Source organism: Dendrobium catenatum, unplaced genomic scaffold, assembly GCF_001605985.2.
Source record: "Dendrobium catenatum unplaced genomic scaffold, ASM160598v2 fragScaff_scaffold_1608, whole genome shotgun sequence".
NCBI classification, from domain to species: domain Eukaryota; kingdom Viridiplantae; phylum Streptophyta; class Magnoliopsida; order Asparagales; family Orchidaceae; genus Dendrobium; species Dendrobium catenatum.
In genome coordinates, this window is record NW_021320070.1 from 2,254,819 (window position 1) to 2,267,363 (window position 12,545).

Genomic DNA, 12,545 nt, shown 5'->3' on the forward strand with positions numbered 1-12,545 from the left:
GACCGTGATTTCTTGGATCCATCCAAAAAACCCGATCCAAGAAATGCTTCGTTGTCATGCCGGCCACCAGGGCCGAAGGGGACGAAGCAGGAAACAAAGAAAACACGAAAGGAAAAACGAGGTAATGAAAAACTCCCCTGAAACCAGAGAAGCACCAGCAGCAGGAAGATGACGAAAAACATTCGCTGGGAGAGACCAAGGCGAAGCGGGGCGGGAGGTCCAAGCTCCGGAAAAACCCTAGCTCCCAAAAAAGAGTGGGGGAGAAGAGGCGTACAAATTATTTATATATTCATCTCAAATAGACTCTTAATTATATAAAATTAGGAAAAAAATTAACATTCTTAAAAGCTATTTCTCCCAATAATAATAATAATAATAATAATAATAATAATTTTTATAGGTATCACATTCTAATAAATCAGATAATTAAAAACTACCCATCACCAAAATTTTCAGAATTTTAGAAGTGAGAATTATATAATTGTACATGATAAAAAAAATCTTCTATTTGAGCATGATCACTTCTAATAGCATGGTTGTCATAATTCCTCTGATGAGATTCTGAGCTGCATTGAAGTATCCCTTGTAGGAGAGATGCCAAGTTGGCCTAGAGTAATCCTTCAGAGATGAGATAACCAAGTTGGACTGTAGTCCTCCTCTTGGGACGAGTTACCAAACTGGACACTTCTTGAGATCTCTTCATTTATGTATTTGATTCGAGTTCATCTTGGCAGAGTCTTGGATTTGGCTTTGATCTTAAGATACAATTTAGGTTTTGTTTGGGACGATTTTCTTACTGCTTTTTAAAGCAGCTTTTTAGTACAAAATTTTAATTTTTGTACTAAAAACTGCTTTAAGAATTTTTGTACTAAAAAGCTGCTTTAAGAAGCAGAAAAAACTGTCTCAAACAAAACATTATAGGCTTGACCAAAGCAAGTTGGGGTGTATTGTTTGGTTTCACCATTCTTATGCGTTTGAAAAATTATAAGAAAATCTGAGGACATTGAGCTTCCATTATTGGCCATCTACTTCTTCTGACCGGTTCAGTCCGGTTCGATGTAGAAGCTGTTTTAGACTGGACAAGATCGGCCTTATGCTGATCCGATCCGATTTTTAAAACATTGGGTGCAAGTTTACCAACAATGAGTTCCCCGCCTATACAGTCACAATACTAAGGAAATGTACTATAAAGGTTCAAAACATTTCTAATTACCTTTCTCCTTTTATCCATATCATTCTTCTATGTATGCATCTATATGTATAAGTCATAGTCCCCATGCAGGCATTGAAGCTGATCTAGAAATCTTTCTTCCCCGTCCAGAGAGTAACGGCGAAGACGGAACCGAGAAAGATGATTTCAGCAGCGGCACACTGGCACCTCCATGGATGGATTCTAAGCTATGAATTGTAGAATGATCACTGGCCATTGGAGTTACAGTAGCGTTTGTAGCAATGATAGTAGCTGGCTGCAACTCAATTTGCACATACTGGTTTTCGGTGGATTCCTCGAACAGGTCTTGGTCATCTTCTTCAATTGAGTCAATCGTGTTTGTTTCTGTATGTATTGTTGATTCAGATATCCCTCGCCGGTGCTTTCTCCTTCTCCTTGCGGCTTTGCCCCAACCATGCATTGTCTCTCTAATCCTGTGTGGTATTAGTGCAGCCTTGTAGTTTGTTCCCATCTGAAATTTATACAGATTTCACATTAACTAACAAACTAATAATAGTTTCAGTGATCTATTATTTCAAGCCAGAAATCAAGTTCATAAAAATCACCTGAGTGACTAATGCATAGAGAGGCAATGTACTGTAACTACAAAGGAACTGTCCAGCAAACCTTCAGAAAAAAAGAAGCAAAAGAAACATATAATCATCAAGCAAACATACATAAATGAAGAGTAAAACATACTAAAACCATTTGGTGAAGTGATATTGTCATTGATCTCTTAAGAAGAGATCCTAGATTTGACCCCTTAAGAAGAAAGAGGGCAATTTCATCCATAAATTAAAATCTTGATTATTGAAAGAGCTAACACCCTCCTACCTCCAAGTATTAGGTTTCGTTTAAGACGGCTTTCTTTCTGCTTCTTAAAGCAGCTTCCTAGTAAAAAATTTATTTTTTTACTAAGAAGCTGCTTTAAAAGCAATAACAAAACCATCTCAAACGAAGCCTTAATTTTGTTAATAAGAAAGATTTCGGTGTTATGTGCGTAAATATTAAAAAATATGACTGCAATTATACTTGTGTACCCTAATATGAGACGCGCATACACCAACCAATGGTTCCTGAGAAAGCAAGAATCATACCCAAACTGCCACTGTCAATACTAAAAAATAATTAGCCTTAAGCAAATTCCATAGAAAATTTTCAGGAAAAAACTGCTAGTTCATGAATCACATACAAGAAAGCGAGGGGCCTAAGTAATTGTAAAACAAAAGAGTCAGAAGAGTACCCAGAACCAGAAAAATGAAGCCAGTTCAAATGCATTCTGCAACAATTAACATGGAGATTAACAAAATTCTATAAAACAAATAAACCTATAAATACATTCTTACTGATATTAGATAAGTTACCAACCTGGAAAAGAATGAAATGGATCAGAGATAACAAAAGTTCAGGTTTTTTGAACCAAAAAAGGGCATCTCTAGGCTTTAATCTAGAGCTGGTTAAATTTTCAGTTATGCCTGCACTCTCCAGTGCTAGAGTGGCAATTACATGCTGCAGCTTTGCACCAACTATAAGTACAAGCTGAGAAAGTTAAGTAGACTGTCAGAATCAACTATAAGTACAAGCTGAGAAAGTTAAGTAGACTGTCAGAATCTAACTCCCCATCTTCTTTCCAATTAAGAAAAATAGGAATTCTCTATGCAAATGGTCTAGCACTTACAGTGATAGGTATAATAGCTATCCAAAAGTAAAGGTTAGAACCTGCAACATTACACTTCAGTGTAAGTGTCAAAACAGAACTGAAATAACTTATCATCTCTGAATAATTGGGTAGCAAAGGAGAGGTAATAGCTTTATACAAACCATTTACATTAAACAACATGAAAGCCACTACAAATCCCCATAAAGGTACACTGCAAATAATTCAGACAAAGAAAAGATCAAAGACATTTTAAGAATTGAAGGTCTACAGATAAATTTGTATCATGGAAAAATACATAAAATGAATTTATTATATAAAAGATTTAAATATGAATTACTTAATAGAGTCATAGGAAAATAAATATAAAGTCTTAAATGCAAGAGAGGAAATTTATATCATACTTCTCATATCAAAAATCAAATATGAGAAGATAGATTTTTTTGGGGGAGAAGAATATAATTAAAAAATCTTCAAATTCCAATGCACTTCTAAAAATAATTTAAAAAGATTTTTTTGGGTTCAAGCACAGTTAAATGGCTCCTATTCTTTAGCTTCATTTTAATTATATTCATTCTTACTTTTTAGATTAAAAAAATAAAAAAGAAATGAAAAATATCTCTTTAGAAATTCTTAGATGAGAGATTTTTCCTCTCTTTATAATTTTTAAATCTGAAAATGATTAGAGAACACAGTTTGAAAAAGGACTTTCAGATAGCTTATCTACTTTTCTTTACTGCATAATACATAGATATATAGATATAAATACAGATTTTATTTACTTTCCAATTTCATCATGAGAATTACCACACCAAAAATGCTTTGATTATTAGCTATTTATGTTTTATAAAAATTTGTTTAATGAAATTTTAATTTATCTTTGCGAAACATACATTCAATATTCTATGCATCTCGAAACATAAAATGAAGTTTTTTCCTTTGGAAATGTGTTATAATAATGAGAGTTATTTTTTTAATCTTATTATCAAATACATAATTCTTTATGCTAAAAAAAATTAAGAGATGAGAATTTTGAAATCTATTATGGGAGAATGTTTAATGGGGATTTGTATATAATTCACCAATATGAACATAAATATTCTTCTTTTGAGTTGCATTGTCATGGTGAGAAGTGATAGAGGCAAATTTCAACTTACCTAACACCAACAATCATCTTGAATTCTTCCTCCATTGAGCGTATCATATAGCTATGGAAATCATATCTTGCTGTAAGATTGTGGTTCTGCCAATAGAAGTTCATGAATAAGCGATCAAAGAAGTTATTACAAAGTGAACACAGCATAGCTAAGGATAAGAATCATAAAGTAGCTGCCTGGAAGTCCTACACAAGATTGTCTCACATTTTCTTTTTTCTGCTTATAATTCAAATAAACCATGAAGAGGATTATGAAAATATGAAACCAGAAGAAAGTCATTTTTGTCCAAATTGGAGGAAAAAGTAAAGCTCATGAACCAGAAAGAACAAAATTGCAGCATGACAACATTAGAGTAAATTATACCATAATGAAACCTCTGCGCAGTGTAAGGTAATCAGCCCGCACCACAGACCGTCCAAATTGACGAAAGAAACATGTCTATAAAAATTATGATGAGAAACATTATTGTACAGTGAGTAAGCATGAATGCGTTAGTAAGGTTCGTTTGGGATGGCTTTTTTACTGCTTCTTAAAACAACTTTGTTGTACAAAAATTTAATTTTTATCCTAAAAAGTTGTTTTAAGAAGCAATAAAAAAGCCATCCCAAACAAAGCCTAAATTAAAGATCATGAGAGTTCATTTGGAGTCATGGATGCAAGGATTAGAAACACCAACCACCCATATGACAAAGCTGTTTCTGCTCCAAGGTTTTGAAGTATGAGCCGTCACAAATGATAACTGCCTCCTCATTGTTAGTGCTCTTGTGATTTCTGTGTAGGAAGAAATTTGAGAATACTGAATTAGCCGTGAGATAATGGCAACTATATTTTACAATGTTTGTTATGATTTTTTTACAATTATATTCTTGTTAGGAAAGGACAACTAAATTTTAAATGGAAATATAATATATGAGCAAATATGATGAACCACAGAATAACATCAAGAGTTCAAGGTCAATAGATTGAGGGCCATCCCATTTATATAAAAAAGAAGAGTTGAGGGTCAACTCCTAATATAGCATGTAAACTCCTCTTAATAGTGAATTTTGAATGAGAAAGCTTTAGTGGCTCTTTTAAACATATTGGGAGGGATGATCGAGTGACTAACATCAACAAAGAAAGTGGTACTTATTTCAATCCTATACAACGAGAGGGAGGAAGTCGACTTTCGTAGGTCCACAATATTCGAAAGAAAGTATGTGGAAAGGATGTTTACTTCTTTTATACCTCTTGTCCTCTACTCATAACAGGTGGTTGTTTCTTTTATTTGGTGTCTTCGAACACAACAGGTGTTGTTGTCTCTCTTAACACCCAATATGCAATAGACTTTTGTAAGCATCTTTGTTAGATTCATAATTGTGGACAACAAGTAGATGCATCTTTGGTAGTGAAATCATCTCCTATTTATATGGCATGTAATACCCCTTAATACCTCCTTAAAATTTAGTAAATATTTGATATTTGTGCGGTTGGACATAATTGAATTATATAAATCTTGTGTATGCTGATGCTTGTTTATTTGCTATGATTGCTTCCTCATCTTTGTGGTTTGCTTGATGTAATTATTCAGTCCTACCACTCTATCTCTTGAAATTTCCAAGATGATTTTGTCCACTTGCGTGCCTCTTTGCCCCTACAAAACTAAAACCAAAGATCTAAAATTAATCCTAATCTCCACATATTATCTCTATCCAACTAAGACCTAAAACCCTAAAGTATCCCCTAGCCAACTAATGATTAGCCTACCTCTTGCAACCCAATTTGTTGATTGAGACAATCTTCTCCAACATCTTTAACTAATTCTTCCCTAATTTAAAAGCTAACATAATATCTTGATCCCACCCCTCTTCTCTCTGCTCAAGCCTACAAAACCCAATTAAAATCCCTTTTATCTACTTAAACTCCCCAATCATAGCCTAATCCTTAATATGAATATGAGAGAGCCGTCCATCTTGAATTTGGATTGATGATGCATTGTTGAGGAATACTTGATTTGATTAAAAAACGGAGTACTTTTGAATATTGATAAGACAATCTCCCATTCGTGGGACGATGACATAAGAAATTAGTTGGCAATTATCTTGCAGCTTCCACCATTTAAGCTGATTCTAGATTTATTATAAAAATTAAAAGATATAATGGTGAATAAACTGAACTAATATAAAGCCAATTCTAGATTTTACTTTAATTTTAAGAAAAAAGACGAGCATCTCATCACTTGTAAGAATAAATATAGTAAAACTCAAATTGATTATTTTCTAATAAAAAAATAGATTGTTTAGATTATAAAGATTATAAAGTTATTCCAAGTGAAAGTTTATGTACGTAGCACCGCTTAGTAGTTTTGGACTTTAATATGAATGTGCATAAAATAAAAAATAAAGTAAATCACTGTTCAAGGATTAGATTGAAGCATTTAAAAAATATTAATAAAAATATTTTTGAGAGTAAGAATCTAGATTTTAAAAATTTTTATCTACATGAGGAGGCTAACTTATGTGGAAAAAAGTAGCTAATGATATTAAGAATATTGTAAAAAATATGCTTGGAGTATCAAAGGAAAAAGCTCATAATAGTAAAAAACTAAAAAAAATTGGTGGTGGAATCAAAATGTGCAAAAAAAGATAAAAATTTAGAAGATTTGTTATAAAAATTAGTTTAGATGTAAAAATTCTGATAATCGAGAAAGATATAAAGAGGCTTGCAAGGGATCTAAGAAAGCAATATGCAATGCAAAGATTTTAGCTTTTAATGAATTATATAATAGATTAGATATTGAAGAGGAAGAAAGATATATGTATAAGTTAGCCAAGCAAAGAGATAGTAGTAATGATTTAGCTCATGTAGCCGACCCCACATAATGGGATAAAGGCTTGATGTTGTTGTTGTTGTTGGTGGCGAATAAACTGAACTATACATTCACTGTAGAAATAAAACTAAATCAGCATAATACTTTCTATTGGTTCAAGCAAAAAATACCTTGCTTCTATGGTCCTCTTAGTGGGGAAGAAATCCATAATGTAAAACATGAAATGAAGTTTTCAATCAACAATGTTAACCAACATAATAAATATTAATTAAAACTGAATTTAGAGGCAACAACTGTCTAACCAATCATTGTTTTCTCTCTACTATGCTAAACATTTTTCCATGTAACATTATAATAATACCAGTAGTAGCACTAAAAGAAAAAATGGATTAGAATATTAGGATCAAAATTTAATTATGACGGATTTTAAAACCACCTTGACTTGCTTTTAAATGTATGCAATACAAGAGTGGAGTGATTATTCATGTATTATAGTCATCTCAAAATAAACATAGGAATTTTAAAACACATCTCGACCCAAAAATTCTCCTAGCACTAACCAATTAGAATCTTTATCACTCTATCATAGTTTACCCAACAATTATACTTTGTTTAATAAATCTAGGCTCAATATTATACCATCATATGAATCATAAGGATCCTTATGAGCCTCTTCTTCCCAATGCCTCCAAGTATGAATCTGTAAAGATGCAAAAAACAAAAAATTAGATAAACACTACATAAAGATTACAATAAAATCAAACATTAGTTATGTTTCCTAATGAGGATATGTTGAGCCACAATAATCAGCCAATGTATACCATATATATAGCTTTGCTGAATTTTTTTTTTTTTTGAATACATGCATAGAAAAAGTCATAATTCTATATACTAACCTTCACTATGGCCAGTAACATAGTTAAGCAACTATAGGATACATGGGTTATAGCCATGACAAATATAAACCGGTGGAGTTGCTCCAGACCTTCATATGAAACAAAAGGCTCATGGCCCTACACAAATCAAGCTTTTAGGACTGGAAACTAAACAAATATGTAAATAGTTCTATATTTTTTATAGTTTCATGGTGCACCTCTTGACATGTCTTTTCAGTATCACTCAAAATTCTCCTTAGGAAATGATGAAGAGATAAATCCATAAGCTTCCTATCAACATGAGGTGATACGGTTTCGAAATCTGTAGTGTCTTCTACCTCTGATTTTTTACAAGGGGAGAATTTACTATTATAGAACATTGAATCGATACAAATGTTTGAAACTGTTCTTGAAGTGGCTGCCAACAAAAGTGATATAAATCCAAGTAACATCATTTCTGCAGGAAAAGATAAACATCCTATTAATAGAAATATATCTTCTCAATTTTTTGTGTTTCTGCTATATTTCACTGTTACATTTGATTAGTCACATGGGAAAAATGAGTTAAAAATGAATAAGCCGTTCATAACTCTTGAGGGATTAGCTACCTTCTTTCATTTTCTCCAAAGCTTCAAATAGTGGATTTCTGTGGGTCTTCTTCAACCACTAGAAGTATGAGCACCATAAGTACTTACAACAGAAAAGTTAGTAAAAAAAAAAGAAGAAAATAAAGCAAGAGTCATGTAATTCTAATTGAAACTTGGATTACGAAAATCGTTCATTGAATTACAACCATTTACGGTAGCAGACATAAGCATTATGAATTGAAATAAGATGACCGTTTCTGAAAATTGTGCATTAAAATCAAAATAATCAACAATGACAAAATCAAAGGAGAGCACAAAAAACAGTGAGACAGAAAAAACTAGCCATGTGTTTCATCTTCAACAGAATCAAATTCCTACCTAGGCCCTTTGGGAGAGAGATATTATGACAAAGGAATGCATCTCTCATCAAGTATGCGAGGAGCACTTAAAAAAATCCAGAAAATCTTAAGAATCCAAATGTTCAAAAATCCAACAGCGCATGGAGCGCCTTAAAACAATTTATTAAACTTGTATATTTTCACACATCTACAACCCGCTTAGTACAATCAAAAGACTAGGCAAAACAAAATTCTTGCAACACGATTTCATGGAACTCATTTTCTTCAAGCAAATAGATCGCTTGGGGCTTCATTTTTCAGAATTCAAAATAGGAAATCTTCATGTTTCACATATATAAATTTTTTTTTTGTTGAATAAGAGATGAGTATCCATGAAAACAGCAATCTACACAAGGAAGGGCCTTAAGTTCATGCGTTCCCAGCACTTTAACCCAAGTATTGTACAGTACACATGAAGTAAATGTAGTAGAAATCATTTTTCCAAGTAAAAGGAAATCATGAGAAATAATTCCTCAAAAAAAACCTTAGCTGAATAAAAAAATTGAAAAGAAACTAATGCTTTAAAAAACCATCAATGGAAGAACACTTTGGATTAGTAGAGTGTGGCAAAGTGAGAAGAAGACAAGAATCTGAATAACACACATACTAAAAGAAAAGAAGAGGAAACTCTTACAGAGCTCAACCGATGGATAGAACGCTCCACGAGCAGAGAGACAAATACAAAAATGGTTAGCACAGTTGAAACTGACCAAGTAGGGGTCAGAGCAAGTGAACGCATCTCCAGACTTCCTCTTGACATTTCAAGCATCAAAACCTAAGAACCGAAGAAAAGATAAGAAAATCCAAGAATCTCCGTTTTCTTCCCAGATGTATTTTATCTAATGGTCGCACATTCCCAAATCAATTCTTTTGTACTTTAAATTTCACCTCATAGTACAAATGCAAGCTTCAAAGAGACAAAAAAGGTTCTTTTTTGGAGGAGGATTCAAGAATCTAGAAGGGAAAATGAAGCTCAAAGCAGCCGCTTTGGAAAATTGTCTGTTTCAAAAATAACTTCTCGATCACATTTTTCAGTACTCGAGTTGCGAAGCAATGAAGCTCAGTGTAGCAAAGACGAGACCTTTGATTTGATTCTGTGCGTTTGGCAGATCCCGCGTTAAACTTCAATGAAAAAGACTCTTTCTTTGCGTTCTTCGTTCTCCAGCGGAAAAGCTACCAGCTGGGCGGGAGAAAACAGGAAGGAAAGAAAAAAAAAAGCGATATCTGAAACTCCCAGCTGTGCGCGCGTGTAAACGAGAGAGTGACTGAAAGACAGCAAGGAAGAAGTTTCTTCTTGTTTTGCTTTCTGCGTTCAATCAACTGGTTTTAGGCTCACAAGAAGGAAGCAAATAGTGCATTCAAAGCCGCTTAATCCCACAAAGCAACATAGAGGCCCTTGGATTCATTGGTGTAGAAGTTGTAGCCATAAGTAAGCCTCCACATGCAGGACTTTCCTTGACTGTAAATATGTGATAATTATATATATCAAAGAGCCATATTTTTCCTAACTATTGCAAATGATTTTTAAGTTGATGAATAATTAGTTATAAAATATATAACTCAAAATTATGGCATGGATAAACAACTTTTTTAACCAACAACTTGTAGATAAATTCACTACAAATATTTGTTGATGATCACAATAAAAAAGTACATCTTAGCCCTTATAGCTTTAGAGGCTTCTCAAGAGAAATATATCTTATAAAATATGTTAATGGTGGACATCTGGCCATAATTATTGAACTTGAAGGCTACATTCCTTAATGTAACATTATATTTCTTTATTTGTAGAATGTTAGATTGAGTTAAGCTTGTCTATTATACTCTTTAAATAATACCAGGGAATTGGATGTTGCTTTTTAGCATAATTTTTGTACTTTGCATCTCTTTTTACTCTTGTTTGCCTCACCTTTGCCTCTAGGTAGAAGTGGATATGGATTTATGAATTTGATGAAGCAAGCCAATTTAAGATCTGGATCAACTTCAAATCACCAAGGCCTAAATCCGAACCCAAGTCCTTGAACTCCTTAAGCTAAATCTTTGTTATGCCTTTACCTACGATGAAAATCGTGTGACTCTACCTCTGCTTTAATTAAATCGATAATCTCACATTATTGCTGGCTTTGCACACTGCCTTGAACTCTATTTGATTAAGGAGCCTTTAAGCTAGGGCATCACAAACTTTCGCTCCTTCCTTCCAAGTCCACATACCTCTCCTTTATTAGGGCTAAGAATAACTTAAAGACTCAACAAATTACTGATGTCTCAACTTAGAGAGCTTATTTATGAATGTTCAATTAATTATTTGAATAAGTTTGAACACTTTTCTAAATATTCATTTGATAAATGAACTTGCTTGAATAACTTAATGTTTGATTTATTTATGATTATGAATAATATTATTTAAAACTTGTTTACAAACTCATCAAGAAATTTGATTAAGCTTTGATAATAAGCTCAATTACAAAATTATTTAGCATGTGATTATGTGGGAGTATAATTGTTCTTTTTTATGTTAGATTATATTTATTCATGAACACAAATAGGTTTTTTATTCTCTTTAAAATGATTTTTTTAGCAGTTAACTTTGTATAGAGTGATGATTTTAAGTTAACATCAGTTTGAGTTTGAATTTAACTAATTAAATAACTTCGAACTAAGTTTTATGATCCTAAGTTAGCATGTAAGCCACTCATTTATTAAGAAAAAAAAAGATTTTAATTCAAGGAGTTGTGCTGAAGTAATAAAAATAAGAAAATAAAGAAAAAAATAATAATTAATCATCCGAGATAAAGAAGAATGAGATAAATTTTAAATATTTTTAATAAAATATTTACAAAATATATACCTCTATTTCTCATCTTATAACACAACATTTGCATTTTGTCTATTAAAAAATTAGAGGATAACATACGTCACATCATAAAATTTTTATGTATTTATATATCTAACATCTAAATATTTATATTTACATATATACCATTTTAGTGTTTAAAATCACATCAAAACCATATCATGAAAATGTATGCATTACTCAAATAAGTTAGTATTAGTAATATTTTTCATGTAAAGAGCTTTAAGTGGTATATATATATATATATATATATATAATATTTGATCAGATATATATGCAAATCCCCTAAGATTTCATTTAATTTTTTTTCCATATAATTATGTGCATGAGTGGCCAGCAAGGGTAAAAGGGTCATCTATTTATTGATCACCTGGTAGATAGTTCATAATGCAAGTTCGAGAAGTTTCTATTTTTAACAAAGCTATAATTAGGCCCTTAATTCAACTTAAATAGAATTATAACTAATTAAGGCGTTAATTTTTGATATAGTAATATGAAGTAGGCTTTTGAATATAATACTTCTCATATCTTTAATTACCTCCTTTGAGTGCCTCAATTAGCTAAATTTAGCCATGCAAGCCAAAAAAATTTATTCTAATATTCTCATCTAAATTTGACAAAAAATACAAGAGATCCTTCTTGAATCATAATATTTGTTTTATTGATTTATGATTTAGTTTTTATTATTTTATAAGATAAAAATTAAAGAAGTATAGATAGTCATTTTTATAGGAATAAAATTAATATTTTTTGGAATATTAAATACAATCTTATAACTTAAAAAAGGACATTTTGATTTAATTTAACTTTTAATATTTTTATTAAATTTTTAGGCATATCATATTGGCAAAAATATGCAACTCAGTGTAATCTATAAGATCAACAGTACAAAAATTCATTAAGAACAATGAAAAAGCAGTGATTAAGTTTTCGCTTGGGACAGCTTTATTACTGCTTCTTAAAGTGACTGTCTAGTATAAATGTTTTAATGTTTGTGC

General features: G+C 31.8%; 1 protein-coding gene across 1 annotated transcript; it reads right to left on the reverse strand.

The window, feature by feature from the left end:
• Positions 1-1,265: 1,265 nt before the first annotated feature.
• Positions 1,266-10,102, reverse strand: LOC110099817 (MLO-like protein 14). The gene is made up of 15 exons (XM_020827106.2): positions 9,328-10,102; positions 8,317-8,374; positions 7,927-8,165; positions 7,730-7,846; positions 7,473-7,533; positions 4,701-4,795; positions 4,388-4,462; positions 4,025-4,110; positions 3,032-3,081; positions 2,889-2,929; positions 2,579-2,749; positions 2,454-2,489; positions 2,251-2,318; positions 1,777-1,837; positions 1,266-1,682 (listed from the first exon to the last, which is right to left on the reverse strand). The coding sequence occupies exons 1-15, from the start codon at positions 9,460-9,462 to the stop codon at positions 1,266-1,268; spliced, it is 1,710 nt and encodes a 569-aa protein (XP_020682765.1). The 5' UTR covers positions 9,463-10,102.
• Positions 10,103-12,545: the final 2,443 nt, after the last annotated feature.

What these genes read in the sequence shown, in the direction of transcription:
- LOC110099817 (XM_020827106.2), bottom strand. Translation starts at nt 9,462, where the DNA reads ATGCTTGAAATGTCAAGAGGAAGTCTGGAGATGCGTTCACTTGCTCTG. An exon ending in ACAGCTTTGTCATATGGGTG is followed by an intron (nt 4,463 to 4,700) that starts GTTGGTGTTTCT and finishes TAATTTTTATAG; the next exon opens with ACATGTTTCTTTCGTCAATT. An exon ending in TCTATGCATTAGTCACTCAG is followed by an intron (nt 1,683 to 1,776) that starts GTGATTTTTATG and finishes TATAAATTTCAG; the next exon opens with ATGGGAACAAACTACAAGGC.